This window comes from Aspergillus piperis (genome assembly GCF_003184755.1).
Source record: "Aspergillus piperis CBS 112811 unplaced genomic scaffold BO85scaffold_2, whole genome shotgun sequence".
NCBI classification, from domain to species: domain Eukaryota; kingdom Fungi; phylum Ascomycota; class Eurotiomycetes; order Eurotiales; family Aspergillaceae; genus Aspergillus; species Aspergillus piperis.
The window spans coordinates 197,665-217,073 of record NW_020291592.1 but is presented as its reverse complement, the minus strand read 5'-3'; the positions used below and the strand labels follow the sequence as shown (position 1 = coordinate 217,073).

The window sequence follows — 19,409 nt, the reverse complement described above, 5'->3', positions numbered from 1 at the left end:
AAAGCAAAGCCATCACAAGCCCTCGCAAGTGGATGGAAACTGTCAGGCGATAGTACTCAAAATCGAAAGCGAGTCTTTCACTCAATCATGTCGATATCATCATCACCCGCAGCGGCCGCAGAAGCCGGCGCAATCTGCTGAGGCTCGTCAGGGACAACTTCTTTATCGGCTGCGCCAGCACCAGCGTTTCCCGAGCCACCCCAGTAATCATCCATTTCTTGGTCGAGCTCTTCCTGTGTCTTTCTGGGCCGTCCGTTGACCGTGCGGCGGCTGTCGCCCCTGTTCTCACCTCCACCGCCCTGGCGGCGCCCGTTCGTAGCGCCGCGGTTGCGAGTCGGCGACCGCTGACCGGGAATGTATCTGTCAATATGCTCGGGAGCAGGTTTGGAGACGTCGCTGCGCCTGTACCCGCCGCCGCCACCACCACCGCGACGACCGCGACGACGGCGTGCGCCTCCATCAGGACTGCCGCTTCTACTACCGGGGCTGAGACTCCGTGCGTCGCGGTCACGAGGTCTCTCGACGCGGTCGAACAGACTTCCCTTCGAGCGTTCCACGTTGTCAAATGGGTTGCGGTCGCGTCTTCCGGCGCCGGTAGAGATGAGTGTCAGACGGATAGGCTGGCCTTTGGCGTTTGCGCCGTCGAATTCCCTGATCGCGGTTCGGGCATCGCTGATATGGCTGTAGGTCACAAAGGCGACTCCTTCGGAACGTCCTGCCCGGTCGTAAACGAGAGAAACATTGCTGATTGGTCCGATGCGGGTGAACAAGTCCTTTTCAGATCGCATATGTTAGAGCCCAGTAGGGAAAAAAGGGTCGGGACTGGAACAAGGCCTACCTCGAGATCGGTTTCTGTAATGTCGTAGTGGATGTTCTCAACGCGAAGCTTAGCTCCGCTAGACGCAGTGCTGTGTCTGTACAGGTCAACTTCGTCCACCGAGGCGCATTGGATAAACATACTGTTCGGGAGAGGGGGAGTAGCGGTCGCCACGCGGACGTCGGGGGGCACGAGAAGGGCGTGCTGAGTAAGGTGTTAAGAATGACCCAACATGGATGAATTCCCACGGCTATATGCCATCATTGAGAGTCGTATAACGCACCATCTCTGTCGTCTTCGTACTTGTCATGAACCCAGTCACTGTATGTCGAGCCAACGCATTAGCGATCCCATCAATCGGGCTGTAATGCTTGAAGGAAAACAGTAAGGGGAAGGTATTTACAGATCCAAATCAGGACGTTCTTCTCTGTGAGGCTGTTGCAGTCGAATAGAGAGAGAAGGTCAGCTCGAAGTCACACTAGGTATTCACGTAAACAGCTCCATCTTTCTGCGGCTCTTCGCGGCGGTCTGCCTGTGCGAGAGACGATGCTACGAGGCCAGCGAAATTTGCTTATCACGATGCGCGAGAAACGTTCGAAAAGAGACAAGGAGGGAGGACCTGCGAGAAGCAAGCACTCGGTCAGCATCGACACGCGCAAAGCAGACGCAAGAAACAGTAGCAGCTCATGGGATGATGACAGGGATGAGGAAATACCTTTCTTACGCCATCACGGCGACGACCTTGAGGAGGGCGACGGCCGCGGTTCTGATTCTGCTTCTGCTACACGAAGTCAAGTCAGCGCACATGCAGGGTGTGATGTCTAGCAGACCATCTGAGACTTGTCATCCCGGAGGCGTTAGCAGGGACCTACAGGACGCTCCGCGATAATCTCGTCCAAACTGCGGTCCATCTTGAACAGTTGGGGAGGGTGTTTGTCGGAATAGAGAATTGAAAATAACAATCGAGTACTATTGAAATTCACACTGTGGTCAGGTGTGCAGTGGGAATTGATGGATGGACAGTAGAAAGCTGAATGAAGGTCGGAGATGAGCTTGGAATAGATCCATGCCGGACCGTGCCTGCTTAGACCGCCCGGCCAAGCAAAATAGTCACGTGACCAAGGTCCGTAGTATACAGCGGATGGCCATCTGCTTACCTCTAAATACTGGAGGTATGTAATTTGAATGTTTTAAGATCCGATGGACTACTGACGTGGCATCGTACTCTATTTACAGGGACAGTTGTCATTATATTGGAATGAGTGCTTTGTTGGGAACGTGTGTATATGTAAACTACTTCTTCCCCGGAAGCCAAGCGTGCCCGCTCAGAACCGTCGAGAGCCCAATGGCAGGAAGAGAGGCGCAGACAAGGAGAAACTCATGGCTGTAATGCAAAAAGGAAGAGAAACGACGCCTCGGCTCATAGTCCTGTATGCATGGTCGAAAGCTCACCGAAGACACAACCCTCCCTTTTTGCTCCAGAAAACACCAAAAGCAACCTCCAGCAAGACTCTTCAGAAAGGTGACAAGCAAATGAAAAGAGGTAAGAGGACCGAATCAGAAAGGAAACAAAACTCCGGCAGTGCAATGCAAACGTACTAGCCCATCAATTCCCACCATTCACAGGGTCGCTGTTGTTATGCTCTATCATCTTCTCCATGAAGCTGATGTAGTCATACTTGGGAAGGTCTCTGTCTTCTTGAAGATCCGGTCCGTTGTGCGGCGGCATAGTCTGGACTAGATGTTCGATTACCTCGTCGGGAATGAGAGAGTGTCGAAGGTCGAGCTCCGTGACATAAGGCTAATGCATTAGTCAGACTTTGAATGAAACGCGACACTTTGCCATTTTTATGGGATACATACCTTGCCATCTGCAACCTCGCGGAAACTCTGGTAGACTTGCTCGGCCGTGTTTTGATCCTCAGTGACGCTGACCATGAATCGGATGAACTGCTCAAAGCTGACACCGGCATTCTGCGCAAGTCGAGCTGGTCCACATGTCTCCACGTAGACATCATGCATCTCCTCTTCATCATACACAAGGCCAAGACTGGCGAGGGCTGCCGAGAATTCAAGCTCATGAAGGGTATTGGAAGCGTCGCGATCGAAATGTCTGAAGACAGACTCAAACTCCTCCAGTTGAATTGGTGTCAGGTTGGTCATGTTCCGAGCGACGAGTTGATTGTCAAGGAATGCCAGCTTTTTGGAGATGCTGGACTTGACCAAGCTTAGCTCGTAAGAGAGTTCATCTAAAGTATATGTGGTGTAGTCGTTCTCCTCAATATTCGCCTCCGCACATTGCTCGTCCAGAGCCGCAATGGTATCTAAGAACGCATCGAGGGGAGGGAGGTTGTCATTGAGTCTCTTGACATGTGCTAATTGGTCTTCTACATCACCATCGAGACCAGATATTGCCAGAGACAGGGTCTTCAACGTTAGCGCAAAATCGTTGGCTTTGTCTGCAAACGATCGGCGGAGGGCATTCTTGATATCCCGAATGGTCTCGTTAATAAGCTGGCTACGTTCGTGCTCGTCACGAGTCAAGCCCTCCCACTCCTCATCGCAAACCTCCAGACTTAGTTCCTTTGGCGGTTGGTAAGGGCGCAATCGGTATGTGCTGAGTTTGGTCTTGATGTTACCGAGCAGGGCTGCGAGATCCGACTTTTCTGCAACCCACTGGCGCTTCTGGTTTCTTTTATACAAGGAGAACTGGTGGGCTTGCTCTTTCGCGTCCTTGTATGTGCCTTCAAAGGAAGAGTTCTTCCATGCCTCGCGTTGCACTCTGATAACACGCAAGAGTTCCCTCATTCTCCGCTCGTAGGAATTTTGCATCTCCCATGCACCATGCATGTTGTTGATGAATTTCTCCACCCGACGTCCGGCATTCTCGACACGCTCCAGCTGCGAGAATGCATGGAACCAATAAGCGATGTATGTCATAAGCGACTTCTCATCAGGTCTTGCTTGATCGCAAACATCGTCGACATCAAGCAAGTCAGGGATGCCTATTTCGTTAGCTGCGATGTCGAAGGCAAGTTTCATGTTACCCCGGTGGTCCTTCTTGTCCAGAGCATCGAAGTCAATCAGGTCTGGGCGATGAATATCCAGAAGGGCACAGAAGGCCAGACCATCATTCCAGCTAGTGGAGAAGTCCCGGACTTCCACTCCTTCGTAACAAGCAGTCTTTCGTTGACACCACAGAAGGAGACCCGCCTTCGCGGTCATTCCCTCCGCGTTGATGTCGCTGATCGTGAATCGCAGAATGAGTGTCCATATCAAGCCCAGAATGATCTTCCGATTTCCATCCACAACATCTTCTGCTCCAATGTTCGTCATCGGGATCCGCCTTCCCTTGATGAAATCGAGACTCTTGTTGACATTTTCGAATTTCTGTACCCGCAACTTAGGCTTCGAGGCATATCGACCAAGTGACTCTCCACCCAGGATCTCGAGTAGATGAATAAGGATAACCTGAAGTTCCGATAAGAATCATTAGCAACCGGAGCTTCCCTCAGTTCGCCGCAGGGGTTGGCGCCCGAACAAGGACGAAAGCAGGGGTGTACTTACACCATCGGAAAGGTCGACCACGAGGTCATCGATGAAGATCTTCCGCACCTTCAGCTTGTCATTGAGCCTGCAGACAAACTAGGGTCAGCCTACTCAATTTCGGGAGAGTGCATAAAGAGGGAAAACAAAGAAACAGCGAAAAGAAAAAAAAAATATTTCGGGGCATGTGAGGGCAAGAGGGGTAATTTGGAGAAGGCCTCTCTTCCCCAGCATGCAATTAGGGTAGAATGAGAAAGGGAACCAACCATTTGGTGAAGGTCTTCTGTTGCACATTGATCCACTGCTTTTCAACTGTCAACATGATGGATGGCGAGGGTGGTTGAGAACATCCAGGGCGGGCGGGGAGAAATTGGGCGATTGAAGCACGGACTGAGGGAGCGTTTGCTGTCTATCTGGAGGCTGGTATCCAGTGAGTTAATGGATGGAGCCGACGGAGACCGACTTGAATAGAAAAGGCAGGATCTTCAGGACGGAGGTGACTAGAACGAGTGGGAAGGGGTGGGCTGCGATTCGCCGGTTTCAAAGAGATCGAATCGCCTAGATAGATAGTCGGCGGTTGGGCGCAGAGTTGAAAGAAAGAACTAAGCAGAATGAATAATCATCGAGTAGGAAACTAGGAAATTTAGTTGATTAATTTGCTAGTTGGAGCCTGGAGCGTGAGGGAGACTACTAGTTTAGTAGCCTTGCCTTAGTACAGTTAAGCACTTAAAAAGTAGGCCCCATTCATTGCTTTTAAGGGGCTCTCACTCCCTCCCTCTCTGTCTCTGTCCCTCCCGTGCAGTGGAAGAGGGCCTGTCAACAAACTTCCACCCCCACAGCAACCGCCGCTGGTCCTGCCCGGTCGGCTGCTGCCGGTAGGTTCAGATCCCATCCCCCCGTCCAGTCGTTCATTCATTCATCCATTCATTCATTCATCGTCCATTCTCCATTCTTCAGCCACACAGTCTTCTATGATCGGAGAATTTCTAAAGGTAAATTCGCCCCACTCTCTCGCATTGCTTGCCCAAGAATTATCATCTAGTGTCGATTTATGTCCGTCCAAATCCCGTAAAGAGAATTCTTTCATATCAATCGTTGACCCGGTTTCTGTTTATAGTACAGTCCTAATAGTACTAGTAGTAGTTCAGGGGAAGGATGGCGCTTAATGACCATTCAGAGTCGAGAGAAGCACCGTAGCACTCAAGTTTTCCCGCATGGGCATCCATCCACTATTACTCTGCAGGCGTTTGTCTTCTTTCAGTCCTGCTTCAATGGTTCGAAGAAAGGATTGCCCAACCAGGGGATATGCAGGTGAGACGGGCTTCAGTGGTGTCTGACTCGTAGACTTTCTTGCGATATGAATAGCACGGCTCTGGAGGATGATCCATGTTCAATTTTCCGAAGCGACGCTGATCAAATTCTTGAGTGACCCACCAACCTGACTTCAATCCACCAATGTCGATGGAACTGCAAGACGATTGAGGGGTTACTAGTTTCTCATGTTGTCGCCCAACCTGAAGGCGTGATCATTGCCGGCTATGGATGGATGTCTAGTTCGTCTGCGTCTGCCGGAGGGCATATCCACGATTCGGGGTACGATGTTTTGCTGGCTGTATGGTTGCACAAAGACAACCCCAGTAAAACAAGTCTTAAAATGCCGGGATAAACATGGAGGGCACACGCGAGAAAAGTACCGTGGTAGAAACCTACATTTTACCTTTCCCGATGCAAGGGCGAGGATACCAGTTGCCCCATAATTTTAGCCATCTTTCCAGCTTGAACAACAAGCTCCCTATCCGTGCGGGGGCGCAAAGACCGAATGTCTCGCCAGAATGAGAATTGATGTAATTGTCTCACTTCATCCAAGTATGTTGAATACATCATAGTATGTAGATAGTTCCTGCTATACAGATTAGTATACGAAGATCAAAACAGATGAGGCCGGAGACACAAGCGGCAAAGGGGTGGGCTGATGATATCATCGGATTCGCCGAGGCGTGATGGGGCCCGCGCGCGCGAAACATCCAGCTCAACTTAATCGGCTTCCCCTCTCCCTGTCAGTCATTCTCCGGGTTCACTCCGTGACTACTGATTACCTTGCGCCTGTTCATACCGAACATCTCAGATTCCCCAAGCTTGTTTCGCTTTGCCATTTCCGAATTCTTTTGTTTCATTATGCCGGCCAACTACTCCTTTGCGGACGAGGTACCACTGCCAAATTCCGCCGTCAAAATACCCCGCCTCGGCTTCGGCGTCTATCGGTCACCTTCCACACAATGCGTGCAGTCCTGCCTTAAGGCCCTCGAAGTTGGCTACCGGCACATTGATACCGCTCAGTTCTATGCAAATGAGAAAGAGGTTGGCGACGCCATCCGTTCCTCTGGCCTGCCCCGCAATGAAATTTTCGTGACTACCAAAATCCTCAGCCCCGCGGGCTCGCCCGAGGCAACCTATGAGAGACTGCTGGCTAGCGTCGAGAAGATCGGTGGCCCGGACGGATACGTTGATCTGTTCCTGATTCATAGCTCCAAGTCTGGCTCGTCGGGTCGCAAGCACTTATGGCAGGCCCTGGAGAGGCTGCTGGAGGAGGGCAAGGCTAAGAGTATCGGTGTCAGTAACTTTGGAGTGAAGCACATTGAAGAAATGAAGGAGTATGCGAAAGTCTGGCCACCCCATGTTAATCAGATCGAGGTTAGTACCCCCATAATTTTTTTCTGTTTGGTCGCTGCGGTGCAATAGAAAGAGAATCCGACTGACTCATTGAATCGCACAGCTCCATCCTTGGTGCCAACAACGCGTGATCGATGCATACTGCAAGAAGAACGGAATCGTTGTCGAGTCTTATGCCCCCATTGTGCGAAACTATAAAGCGAATGATCCTACACTCGTGGACTTGGCCAAGAAATACAACAAGACGACCCAGCAGGTCCTGATACGCTACGCGCTGCAGAAGGAATGGGTTCCACTTCCTAAAACCGACAACCCAGACCGGATTGCGGCTAACGCTGATGTGTTTGATTTCGACATCAGCGAGGAGGACATGGCGGTGCTTAATGCTCTTGACCAGGGAAGCAGTGGCGCTATTGTCGAGGCCGTCGAGAACGAGTAGTTCGTCCATTTATAGACATAATTAATTGTGATTTTCAGATTCATTTCTTCAAGGTATTAGTAATCTGGGCGTTGCATGAGGAAGGCATTGATCGATTGAAGCGTAGACCGCGAGGGATTCACATCATGTTTGGAGGATGTGATCCAAGCGAGCCGCTGACGAATGAACTGTTTGCCGATCAGTTGGTTGGTTGGAACAGCAGTGAACTCGCCTAGCGTATTGTTAGTACTGTAGAGACACCTTATAGAATAGACAAGACGGTTTGACAGATCGACGAGAGACTTACCTTCCTCGTTATAGAACAGACACAATATTGCAAGTAGAGCACCAACAGAAAGATCCTTACCAGTCTCACATGTCACCAGCAATGACCGTGATGGATCTGCGCTCATACGGGACTTGACGAAGTCCTGGACCTTGTCCAGGTGTTTGCGCAGGCCACGGCTTCCAAGCTTAGAAGATCCGCAACCGAGATTCAGGCGATTCGCATTCTCTTCTGCCCCTTCTGCGCTCGCATTACAATCTATGACCAGATCAAACATGCTGCCGTTGTTCAGTTGAGGGTGTGTTTGGCTGAGATATAAGTTTCGTGTTGGGGCAATGCGTATCGCTCTCTGATCAACATTCTTTTTACTGTGATCCTCTACCAGCTGCTCGATTACGGTCGGGAGATCTTCTTCTGAGTGCTGGAACAGGGTCGCTTTAGTAGCCCAAAAGACAGGAGGGGTTAGCCCATAGGCCCAACTCTCGCTGTCATCTCCTGCTCCTTGGATATAGCCGCCTTCAGACATTTCTGCGCCATGGACCCTTTTCGATGCGGAACAGAGAACAAAAAGGCGATAGTCATCCCCTTTATGCAGATCTGTCGGATGAAAATAGGCTCGGTTGGCCCATGCTACCCGAATAGGCTTTCCAAGTTGCTGCTTGAGTTCATCCATATCGAGTTTCAGGTCCTAGTAGCCTATCAGCACACATGGGAGTTATGGGTCATTTCACAGCAGAGAATGAGTTACCACGAGGGATTTGACGAAGCCGTCAATCCTCCGCTCAATCTGGGACTCTTCAGAGGCGCCCAGATAATTTGGCGGAAAGTTCACCGCGTGATATGCAGTGTCAGATGGAAATAGCGCCCTGTTAATGACGGCACACCAGATCGGAACAGTTTTAGACAGGGCATCAGGCATCACTGGCGCATACCTCGTTAATCAGTGCACAAATGACATTGAGGGGTTAGCTGGGTACTTACATTTTCCCCGGCGCGTGGAATCCACGATAATGCAACTGTATCAACGAATAAGGGTCAGCCATTCAGTTAGCCCGAAGCAGAACGATCAGCAGGGATGGCAGGAAAAGATGGATGACAGGATCACTGACCCTCCATGTTCCCTGGCAATTGGTAGAAGCTGCAAGTTTAGTCTGCGAAAGCTGAAATCCCACTGGCCCGTGTGACCATCTGTACTCTTGAAGTACGCACTGCCAGACTTGACTTCAGGAGGGATGTACCAGCTCCCGCATCTTTCGTTGGCGATGAGAGGAAGGTCGTAATGGGCTGCGACCTCACGGACAAAGGCCGCGTCGGCTTCGATGGAACGCAGTCGGTTGGTGACGGAGAGAGCTGATCGTCGCAATGCAGATAGCGTCTGAGAAATCGATTGTTGCTCTGCGGAGGGGAAGTGAAGGGACGAAATAGACACGGGGTAGGGATCGGAACCAGAAGCAGATCCCATGTTGCCCGGAGTGCTTTGTATTGGCTTGAGGGCCAGCTGTCGGGTCGTATTCGCAGTGGAATCAGACACTGGTACGTAAGATTCACGAATCTGGTTACAGTATGCCTCGGGAAGCAGGAAACAATATCACACTTGGCTTTGACGTCCCTAGTGGTAATGAGAATAATGGGATCAAATGCGATCGATAATAATGAGGGGCTCTAATGCAAGCGCCATTAGAATTTCCTCGCCGGCCAACGATCGGCCCACATTTAAGGCCGGTGCCGACAAGTCGAACGCCATCCTCACGCGGGGTGGAGCAGAGCCATCGATGGTACCTACAGGGGGGACTACATACATGCTTGGAGGATGATTCCAGGAACATGTGGTAGTAAACAATACTATGTATTGTCGGCTATAGTTTCGGAGTTTTTATAACTAGCTGCAGTCTTTGATAGTAGATATCTTACTCATGACGGATGAAGCCCGAGCACTCTCAAGTATTGTATTCGAATTTCATCGTCCCGTCTTCGCAACAACTGGCTTGAACAGTTGCATTAGTATACGATAATTCCCTCATGGCACGGTTTCATCCGACCGCAGGGTGTCTCTATCTTACTACAGCTTAGTATTATTGAGGGTACCCGGGTAATGCCCTGGCGTACAGAGAGTTATGCATGGTCCGATCCTTGGCGACGTATTATTGCTCAGTCCAGGCAGGAAACAAATTGACCTAGCAGTAACTGAATGGAATACTGTGCTCCGGGAGACGTACATAGTCAACGGACGAGGTTCCAGGCATTATTCTAAGGAAGACTGTAACCGAGTATACCCCCCTCGCATGAGCACACCCGGTGACTGACTGGTATGAAAGGTTACCTAGCATGATACGGTACTGGGTAGTAAGTGAAGTTTGGTAATAAACGGTAAGGAGCACAAAACTCTCTCACTCCTGCCGATACGATTTGCCTACCTAACAGGGGAAAGAATCGTTGTGAATAGCAAAGAAAGTAGAGGAACAAAACGGTTCCACATCTGCAATATGGCGCCCCCAGCACATGGGATGTCGATAAACATGCCATGGAATCCTATCGATTGGCTCTGCGCTTCATCATTGGGCTTTTGAGGCGTCGACAGAAAAGGAACCGGAAATTGAAGGCGAGAAGAATGGGCAGAGAGGATTCGGTGCCTTTCCATGGGGTGATACCGCTATGCCTCAACGGGAAAGGAAGAGGGGCATCCGAGCGCGATTCGAACGACGAATGGCAGCGGGTGCTTGCCTGAATCGGTTTAGCATCTTTCACTAGTACTAGAATGCGGCCTTTTGATAACGTCATGGGTGTTTTCTCAAATGTATGATCTCAGGGAAGTCAGGGCCGGCACCCCGCTCCTACCTTGGACACCGGGATTGTGTACAACAGGAATTGGGGATTCCCTCGGGGGTTTCTAGTCATTCTTCGGTTCTACTGGATATCTATTACGGGCAGTGGGTTCAAGCCTACTCATTCCGTGGCTGAGTTCCCCATAACTACTAGGTACCCCTTTCACCCGCTGGCTTCCTTTGTATTGGTCCCTTCCAATACTACTTAAACAAAGTGAATACCCTCGTTCCTGCCCCTCTTCCTCTGTCACTTTTCTCAGATAATTCACCCACAGACCTTTCGTGTCCTTCCTTCCTCTACAAATTAGAAAAAGACAACAGTCGCCTTTCCTGTCATATCCTCTTCCACCTTACATCGGTCCCCACCTTGACCTCTATCTCGCTTTGTTTCATAAACGTTCCTCTACTGTCATTGCTGTGCAACATTCTTGATCTCAATTAAGAAAAGATCTACTAGACCTGCATACATCATGCCGCAGGTAAGCTATCAATTCTTCATGCGATGTTGGCATGAACACAATGTGCTTACGAACTTTGACTGTAGATTACTGAGATCTTCTTCGACTGCGACAACACCCTCGTCCTCTCGGAAGAGCTGGCCTTCGAGGCGTGTGCCGATCTCGCCAATGAAATCTTGGAAAAGCAGAATATCCCGGATCGCTACACAGGAGAGCAGCTTATCCAAGATTTTGTGGGTCAAAACTTTCGAGGAATGATGGTCTCCCTCCAGGCCAAGTACAAGTTCGAGTTGTCACAGGAGGAGCTCGAGGAATATGTGAAGAAGGAGGAGGACAAGGTCATTGCCAAGCTGACTGAAAAAGCTCAGCCATGTGTGGGTGTTAACGCTGAACTTGACAAGCTTCTCGAGTCCAAGAAGTATGGTCTAGCAGTGGTCTCTTCGTCTGCTTTGCGCCGTGTCCGTGCTTCGATCACGAAGGTCGGACAGGACAAGTATTTCGACAAAGATGCCGTGTTCAGCGCAGCCACCTCTCTTCCCAAGCCAACTTCGAAGCCGGATCCGGCTATCTACATCCATGCCCTCGAAGTGCGCAAGAAGAAGCCCGAAGAGGTGGTCGCTGTCGAGGACAGCAAGTCTGGTGCACTCAGTGCCATTCGTGCTGGAATCCCAGTCATTGGTTATGTCGGAAGCTACCACGGTGACGCTAAGCAGTTGGAAATGTCCCAACTTTTGCAAGGGCTGGGTGCCAAGGTTATCATGAAGGATTGGAGCGAATTCCAGAAATGTCTCTCCGAAATCGAGTCCTGAATCTCTAGCAGATGGGGCCGTTTTGTACGCCAGTTACGATTATGAGCATGAAGTCACGATAGCAAGCGCGCTGGCCGTTCCGGGGTTTTGGGTCACTTCCTTCATTTCACATGGTGACGTCTCAGACGCCGCTTAGTCTATGCCTCAGGTCCTCTACACGACCGAGTTACCTTAGTCCATCGCGCAGAAAACAATCACTCACCTTGTTGGGGAGTTGTCGTCTGATAACCCATACGGCTTATCTGTATCATCTGCATAAGTCGCTTCATGACCGGGATATCTACATCGTTACTCAATGTCTTTAATAGAGAGGTATTCATGGATACAAGGTACTTCCCTGGGCGCCTGCTGCCTGCACAATCATATAGAGCTTATCTATCACTGTGTTCCTTCAAGTAAAACGACAGTAGTAGAAGTCCTATTCCAGAGTAAATTATCAGAAACTCAAGCACCCCCCCAACGTAAACACAGTGCATAGTAGCAACCTACGGAACTGTTATGAGTGATCGCAGGGATGAGTATCCACCCGGGGAGCTGCGACTCGACTCCGGCCGGGTGGGCCTGGATCGCTCCAAAGGATCTATAGACGACCTCGACCATCACTTTATTGCTTATCCCCAGACCCTTACCCGGCTTATTTCTTGCCAGACATACATGAGTGTCTGGCATTCGGATAATCGGCTGCATTATCTGCGTCTTGATTGGAGATGCGCCCATGCAACCATTTGATCCTTCGACCATTGCGGAGTAGAACAAGGTGGTTCCTGTCCTTCTCCATCCAATGACCATAATTCTTCGCAAGTCCGCTGTTTCTACTTTGTAATGGCTCTATGCTACCTGGCTACATGGGCTAAGCAAGTAATGGCCGATATTTCAGATATTACAGGGGTATAATGACTCACTTGAACTATGGCCACTCTCGGTCAGGCTTTTTGAAGGCCCCTGAGACTATGGTATATAACCTGACCTGCAGCTTCGTCTGGCTCACTTCTATTCCCTGAAAGAGCAGCAAGTCATAGATTCTTTCTGGTGTGTTTTACATACAGGCTAGAAAATGATCACATCTACCACTCCGTCCCGAGCTGCCAGAGCTCTGGCGTTTGGTCGACGGATGCCATCACAAAGAAAATCATCCTCGTTCGTATACCCTACAGTTCGTACAAATACCCATGATGCTAACGGTGAATCGTGTTATGTCAATATAGTCGTCTTCTCTCCTCAACCGCACACCGTTATGCCGACGAAACACTGAACAAAGTCTCCTCCAAGATCACACAGCCCAAGTCCCAGGGTGCATCTCAAGCGATGCTTTACGCGACCGGTCTGACGGAGAAAGATATGTCCAAAGCACAAGTTGGAATCTCATCAGTGTGGTTCGAAGGGAACCCCTGTAATATGCACTTGATGGATTTGTCGTCGCTGGTCCGTGACTCGGTAGCCAAAGCTGGCCTGGTCCCCATGCGTTTCAACTCCATTGGCGCCTCTGATGGCATTAGTATGGGCACATCTGGCATGCGTTTCAGTTTACAAAGCCGAGAGATCATTGCCGATGGAATTGAAACGGTCATGAACGCCCAGTGGTACGATGCTAACATCTCGCTGCCTGGCTGCGATAAGAACATGCCAGGTGTGTTGATGGCCATGGGCCGGGTTAATCGCCCGAGTATCATGGTGTATGGTGGTAGTATCAAGCCCGGCTGCAGTGCCGGGGGTAAGCCACTTGACTTGGTCAGCGCCTTTCAGTCGTATGGTCAGTATCTCACTGGTGAGATCGACGAAAAGGAACGATTCGATATCATCAGACACGCTTGCCCCGGTGCTGGTGCTTGTGGGGGTATGTATACTGCCAATACTCTAGCCACGGCGATCGAGACTCTCGGTATGACTGTCCCTGGAAGTAGCAGTACGCCAGCAGAGGATCCACGTAAGCGGGCAGAGTGTGAGGATGTTGGCCAGACAGTGAAGAATCTGCTGAAGGAGGATATTCGGCCCAAGGACGTCATGACGCGGCAGGCATTTGAGAATGCCATGATTGTCGTAAATATTCTTGGAGGCAGCACCAATGCGGTACTGCACTTGATCGCCATCGCTGATTCCGTCGGGATCAAGTTGACCATCGATGACTTCCAGGCCGTGTCAGACAAGACACCTTTCTTGGCCGACCTGAAGCCTTCCGGCAAGTATGTCATGCATGACCTGTACAAAGTCGGGGGCACACCAGCACTGCTCAAGTTCCTGCTCAAGGAAGGCCTTATCGACGGCACCGGAATCACTGTCACTGGCAAAACCATGAAAGAGAATGTAGCCTCATGGCCCGAGTTCTCACCTGACCAGCCTATCATCCGCCCCCTAAGTAATCCCATCAAGCCAACCGGCCACTTGCAGATCCTCCGTGGGTCATTGGCCCCTGGCGGCTCGGTTGGCAAGATCACCGGCAAAGAAGGTCTCCGATTTGAAGGTATCGCCAAATGCTACGACTATGAGGATGCTTTCATCGAGGCTCTTGAGCGAGGTGAGATCAAGAAGGGCGAGAAAACCGTCGTCATTATTCGATACGAAGGACCCAAGGGTGGTCCCGGTATGCCTGAGATGCTCAAGCCCAGCTCAGCCATCATGGGTGCCGGATTAGGTCAGGACGTTGCGCTCCTCACAGATGGGAGATTCTCTGGAGGTAGTCATGGCTTCTTGATCGGGCATGTTGTGCCTGAGGCTATGGAGGGCGGGCCCATCGCCCTGGTGAAGGACGGCGATCGGATCGTGATTGATGCGGAGCAAAGAGTGGTTGATCTGCTGATTGCCCCGGAAGAGATGGAAAAGCGAAGAGTTTCTTGGAGGGCACCGGCGCCTCGGGCGAAGAAGGGGACATTAAGCAAGTATGCGAAGCTGGTGAGCGACGCGAGTCATGGATGCGTGACGGATGGGCCAATTTAAGCTGGAAGTTGGTTAGTTTTCCCCTGAGTAGCTAGTTTAATGAGAATATAGTATTGGACCAGACACATGATTGCTCCTTTTATAAGAACTAATGTTATTATACGTATAACGGTTTATATGATCGACCAACGCTGCTCCTAAATTAGCTTCAAGTTGCCATCCTGCAATAAAGTAGTCCAACCAGATGGCTACTATCTCTACATTCAGCATCGATGCTTCTCAACCCAAACACAACCACAACACACACACATAAACCTGCCATTATAAACACACTTTCACATAAACCAATGACCTCCTACCCCAACCAACCTCTCTCCAATACAATCCCCCCACACACACACCCCAACCTCAACCTCTCAATCCAAATCCAAATCCAACTCCCCCAACCCGATAAGATAAGGGCTAGCCCTCTAACCCAATACGGTTGGTGACCCCCTCAGTGACCAGCTTAGTTTCCCCTCCTGCTACGTCAGTCCACCCGAGACCAGTTGTTTACTCCCTACCTACCTACCTACCTCTACAATCATAAATCTTTTACAGCTTCTCCATATAAACCCAATAGACATAGACCCGCTCCATCCCATATCTTAACCACCAATTTGTTTTTTTCCCCCTCTTTGCTTGTAAAAAGTGCCAACATGTCCGATCCCAAATACGCCGGGTCGAAGTTGCTGTCGAGGGGTCCGTTGGTATGTATAAATATATATGGTGTTTTTTTACATAACTTATAGTGTTCTTTATGGGGATCGATATATGAAGAATGGATTTATATATACTGATAGAAAATACTTCTCTTATAGGACCCCAAAGACGCCAAATGGACTCGACTGGTCATGTCGTCGTATACGGATCCTAATGGTGTTGAGAGGACGTGGGAGTCTGCGGAGCGTCAGGTACGAAATTACTTTCCTCCCTGCAACTTTCTTCTTGTTGCGCGTTTCTGCTGGTGGTCTCCCGATTGAAGCATTCTTTCTTTTGGGGGTTGAAGTGATAGCCCTGCATTGAGAAGTCATATACTAGTTATTTGTATGCTTGCTAATTGCTTCCAAGACCCGCCCCGCAAACTGCGAGATTGACGGCGTTGGAATCGTGACAATCCTCAACAAGGAAACCGGGCCAGAACTGCTCCTGCAGAAGCAGTACCGTCCACCTATCGATAAGGTGGTCATTGAGGTTCCTGCGGGACTGATTGATCCTAATGAGACGGTGGAGGAGTGTGCTGTGCGGGAGCTTAAGGAGGAGACGGGTTACGTTGGTGTGGCGGAGCAGACTAGTAGTGTTATGTATAATGGTGAGTTTTACATTCTTTTCTTCTCTCTTCGGATTAGACTAGACTACAGTACCACTTGAGCATGGGTTCAATTTGGATAGTCTGGGGTATTGACTGACGGTGTCTACAGACCCTGGGTTCTGCAATACCAATCTCAATATGGTGCATGTCCGGGTGGATATGTCGTTGCCGGAGAACCAGAACCCGAAGCCCCAGCTCGAAGATAACGAATTCATTGAGTGCTTCACTGTGCCTTTGTCTTCGTTATTTGAGGACATGAAGAAGCTGGAGCGGGAGGGATATGCCATTGATGCTCGGGTGGGCACAATAGCTGAGGGTATCGAACTTGCGAAGAGATTCAAGCTTTGAGCTGTATGTAGATGTTCCAGCTTTGGCTCCGTCTTCGTGCCGTACCATGGATTTGCCCAGCCTATGGTATTCTGACGACACTGCCCTTAGAGTCGATATACTGTCGAATGCGATATATTTACATTGGTGTGAGTGTTACTGCTTCCAGTATTAGAGCCCACAAACAGCTGCGGAGTGTGGAATCCCGCCTACAGCAGCCCCTCCTCCTTGAGGCCTTTGTATAGAGCCCACGCGGCAAGGGTCTTCCCATCCCGCAGACCCTCTTTCCATAGATCGCGCAACGGTACTACCTTCAACGTGATCTTCTCACCATGCTGTCGTAACCCAGTTAATCGTCCTCGCAGGCTGTCAACTTCCTTGCGCGACATGCGCTTCTGACACAAGAACAAGGGAATAAACTCGTCGCTTCCACCGGCCGAAGGGTACACTGCCTTTTGCAACGTCTCGCCCTCTTCTGGCACGGACTGCAGAGCCAGCGATGTCATGTCAATTAGCTCCTCCTGTGGTATTGTCAAGCCTGTCTCCTCTTGAATCTCCTTTGCTGCACCCCCAGCGAACGATCCACTGTCATCAAGCATGCCGGCTGGGATTTCGGGAAACGCAAGAGAACCCGCGGGGATACGAGGTTGGATGGTTAAGATGGCACGCTTCTCGTCTTCTGCCGATGCAGGCACATCGTCTGGTTGAAGTATGAGCTATGAGCGAGATAAACAGCGTTAGCATTAGATCTCAACGTTGTCAGTTGGCGATAGAGAGAGGGTAGCCCGCTTACCAGCATGCCTACGCTGCCACCGCGCAAAAACACGCTTCCCGGGAGGGTCTCTCCATTCTCATTTGACACCTCCGCTTTGAACTTCAAGAAGCCTAGACGGCCACCACCGAAGCGGTCCACACTCTGGATATCTATTTTCCGCAGGACGTAGGGGTATTTTGAGAACTCGTGGGAGGGTTGTTGCTGGCGACTCAAGGAGTGTTGCAAGGTGGTGAGCCAGATACGGAAAGCTGGGAATCGCAGCAGATCTTCAGGAGACAGGTCTGCCGGACAGGAGACGGGTAGCGTGGCCGAGCCATTGTGGTCCAGATTGCGAGGAATGGTAAAGGTGGAGAAGGACATTGTGAGGGTCAAAGGCAGGCAGCGAAGGGGGAGAGCTGGTCGCGTATGTCGCACAGACGCCGGTAGCCACCGGGCGGGCGTCATGAACCGAGCCGAGGTGTGGAACGGGCGGAGGAAGAGGGACGGGGGCTTAACGTTAATCGGAGAGCGTTGAAGTCATGTAGTCAAGACAGGCGATATACAGATGAGCCTTATCTTAAGGGTCTTCTTCCAGTGGTATTAAGTGGTCGGGGGGAGCTATTAAAGCTATTGGAGCTATCGGGGATGGATTGAAGGGAACATGAGGGGAAAGTTTTCAGGGGAGAGACGGAGAAGGGCATGACGTCGTCGGCTTCGCAGCTTGTTTCCGCAGTGTCCGAACTGCCCTCGTCGGGCCAAAGTCTAGACGCGGTGGCTCCTCCGATCCTCCCAAGACAAGGATTGAATGGATGAATGGACGGAGGACTCGATTGATCGATTTGATCGGTTAGGGATACCTCCGATGATCGATGGTCAAACAAAGGAAAAGTCGGGGACTGAACGCCGGAGTAGCCTCTTGTTTCGTCCAAGTCCCAAATCCGAACAGCTTTCTTTGACTGGCTATTGGATCAACAACCCAAGACATTGTAGTAGTAATTAGTATCCTTAATGCCAATCGTCTCGACCAGGTACAAAGTACCATTCATCAACTAACTTTTGTCCTTCCTCTAAATATCACTTGACCAGTCCCCGATTGCTTTCCAGGAATGGATCCAACGGATCGCCGTGTCTTGCGGGGTCCGACGGTGACACTGACTGTCTCTTCTTCAACCTCTCACTGACACCCTCCCAATCCAACCTCCCTCTCTCCTCCTTCTTCTCTTTCTTTCCTCTGCTCTCCTCCCTTTTTTCCCTCCCTATTCTTGTGAGACTCTCGGAAGCTTGTCCTCCATCTTGCAGCCTCTTCTCTCCGTGTCTCTCTCCCTCTCTTCCTACTCATACTACCATCTACCCTGCAACTAGCCTTCCAGTCCGATTGGATCGGTGATCTGGTCCCCGAAGTGCTGCTGCTCGTTGTCAGCCTGTTTGCAACTCCTTCCATAATTCATTCTACCCCTTTGTAATCCGTTGTTGCTGTCGTTCTAGAAAGCTTCCATATTGCCTATGCGCCTGGTCTTCCAGTGATTCCAAGCTTCTCTTGTTTCGACTTCCTTCCCCTCAAGCCTCTTGCGTTTCGATGAGGTTTTGGTCCAACTCCACTGGGAACCCAAGAAGCCAGAATTCAGGCTCGGCTGGGAGTTGGTCCGACTAAGGAGAGACCGGGAATCCATCGGCGTTAAGCTTCAGCTGCCATTTGGGTTTCCTGTTTTGGATTCCTGCTTCTCCCCGACTACGGTCTCACACCTGCTCGCTTGCTTCGTGGTGTCTTCATTACATCGTTGGCTCATTCAGATCATGATCTCAAACACAATCTGAATTTGGTGGCCAGTACGAAACATTGAACAGCCTGGACACAGCCTCTTGTCGGCAGGATTGTTGCGGAGACGCTGGTGCTTCTATCGACTTTGGAAAGTGCCGCTTTCATGGGGTTTCCCTTCAGCAGATAATATAATCGCGATAACCAGCCAAACGGCCCGACCGATATTCGGCGGTAGTAGGACAACAGGAAGGCAAACTTCGATACAGCATGTATGCATTCACTCCCTATCCCTGCCTGCATTAAGCTATTAGTTGCGGGTTATGTTTATCCAGACATCACTTCTCAGTCTGCAGTGACAAGCACTCTGCCCATCTCGACATATTGAGACTACATATCCTATCAATGGTCTATATGGTTGTGGACTGTTACCGATACTTATTTCAGGAAGCTGCAAGAATCCCCCAGTCACTGTGAAAGTGATAGGGCTTTGGATATATCGTCTGATGCAGCGGAAGGAGGCA

At 50.4% G+C, this 19,409-nt stretch overlaps 7 protein-coding genes across 7 annotated transcripts; 4 read left to right on the top strand and 3 right to left on the bottom strand.

Moving 5' to 3' along the window:
• Window positions 1–77: 77 nt before the first annotated feature.
• On the bottom strand, window positions 78–4,685 carry BO85DRAFT_455714 (alpha-actinin, sarcomeric (f-actin cross linking protein); the record flags this gene model as incomplete). The annotated part of the gene is made up of 7 exons (XM_025661406.1): window positions 78–773; window positions 839–908; window positions 961–1,021; window positions 2,435–2,618; window positions 2,681–4,288; window positions 4,385–4,451; window positions 4,630–4,685. 7 exons carry the CDS (start codon window positions 4,683–4,685, stop codon window positions 78–80), a joined length of 2,742 nt encoding a protein of 913 aa, XP_025519481.1.
• Window positions 4,686–6,538: 1,853 nt separating this feature from the next.
• Window positions 6,539–7,522, top strand: BO85DRAFT_516181 (aldo/keto reductase family protein; the record flags this gene model as incomplete). Its single annotated transcript, XM_025664832.1, has 2 exons — window positions 6,539–7,054; window positions 7,137–7,522. 2 exons carry the CDS (start codon window positions 6,539–6,541, stop codon window positions 7,470–7,472), a joined length of 852 nt encoding a protein of 283 aa, XP_025519480.1. The 3' UTR covers window positions 7,473–7,522.
• BO85DRAFT_444997 (initiator tRNA phosphoribosyl transferase family protein) lies at window positions 7,135–9,210 on the bottom strand. Its single transcript, XM_025659161.1, has 5 exons — window positions 8,847–9,210; window positions 8,719–8,753; window positions 8,486–8,658; window positions 7,759–8,425; window positions 7,135–7,683 (listed from the first exon to the last, which is right to left on the bottom strand). The coding sequence occupies exons 1-5, from the start codon at window positions 9,197–9,199 to the stop codon at window positions 7,529–7,531; spliced, it is 1,383 nt and encodes a 460-aa protein (XP_025519479.1). The 5' UTR covers window positions 9,200–9,210; the 3' UTR covers window positions 7,135–7,528.
• A 1,447-nt stretch (window positions 9,211–10,657) lies between these two features.
• Window positions 10,658–12,207, top strand: BO85DRAFT_444994 (HAD family hydrolase). Its single transcript, XM_025659160.1, has 2 exons — window positions 10,658–11,038; window positions 11,104–12,207. The coding sequence occupies exons 1-2, from the start codon at window positions 11,030–11,032 to the stop codon at window positions 11,824–11,826; spliced, it is 732 nt and encodes a 243-aa protein (XP_025519478.1). The 5' UTR covers window positions 10,658–11,029; the 3' UTR covers window positions 11,827–12,207.
• Window positions 12,208–13,485: 1,278 nt separating this feature from the next.
• BO85DRAFT_444993 (dihydroxy-acid and 6-phosphogluconate dehydratase) lies at window positions 13,486–14,816 on the top strand. Its single transcript, XM_025659159.1, has one exon. It carries the CDS (start codon window positions 13,495–13,497, stop codon window positions 14,755–14,757), a length of 1,263 nt encoding a protein of 420 aa, XP_025519477.1. The 5' UTR covers window positions 13,486–13,494; the 3' UTR covers window positions 14,758–14,816.
• A 436-nt stretch (window positions 14,817–15,252) lies between these two features.
• On the top strand, window positions 15,253–16,803 carry BO85DRAFT_444992 (MutT/nudix family protein). The gene is made up of 4 exons (XM_025659158.1): window positions 15,253–15,446; window positions 15,558–15,650; window positions 15,808–16,048; window positions 16,158–16,803. The coding sequence occupies exons 1-4, from the start codon at window positions 15,396–15,398 to the stop codon at window positions 16,394–16,396; spliced, it is 624 nt and encodes a 207-aa protein (XP_025519476.1). The 5' UTR covers window positions 15,253–15,395; the 3' UTR covers window positions 16,397–16,803.
• Window positions 16,585–17,510, bottom strand: BO85DRAFT_362328 (putative NUDIX family hydrolase; the record flags this gene model as incomplete). The annotated part of the gene is made up of 2 exons (XM_025655624.1): window positions 16,585–17,091; window positions 17,169–17,510. 2 exons carry the CDS (start codon window positions 17,508–17,510, stop codon window positions 16,585–16,587), a joined length of 849 nt encoding a protein of 282 aa, XP_025519475.1.
• Between the last annotated feature and the right edge of the window lie 1,899 nt (window positions 17,511–19,409).

Excerpts from the sequence above, each read along its gene's own strand:
- BO85DRAFT_444997 (XM_025659161.1), bottom strand. The coding sequence starts at position 9,199 with ATGGGATCTGCTTCTGGTTCCGATCCCTACCCCGTGTCTATTTCGTCC. Across the intron at positions 8,754-8,846 it reads ATTGCCAGGGAACATGGAGG|TTGCATTATCGTGGATTCCA; the intron begins GTCAGTGATCCT and ends TCGTTGATACAG. Across the intron at positions 7,684-7,758 it reads TCTGTTCTATAACGAGGAAG|GCGAGTTCACTGCTGTTCCA; the intron begins GTAAGTCTCTCG and ends ACAATACGCTAG.
- BO85DRAFT_444993 (XM_025659159.1), top strand. The coding sequence starts at position 13,495 with ATGGTGTATGGTGGTAGTATCAAGCCCGGCTGCAGTGCCGGGGGTAAG.
- BO85DRAFT_444992 (XM_025659158.1), top strand. The coding sequence starts at position 15,396 with ATGTCCGATCCCAAATACGCCGGGTCGAAGTTGCTGTCGAGGGGTCCG. Across the intron at positions 15,651-15,807 it reads GGGAGTCTGCGGAGCGTCAG|ACCCGCCCCGCAAACTGCGA; the intron begins GTACGAAATTAC and ends ATTGCTTCCAAG. Across the intron at positions 16,049-16,157 it reads TAGTAGTGTTATGTATAATG|ACCCTGGGTTCTGCAATACC; the intron begins GTGAGTTTTACA and ends CGGTGTCTACAG.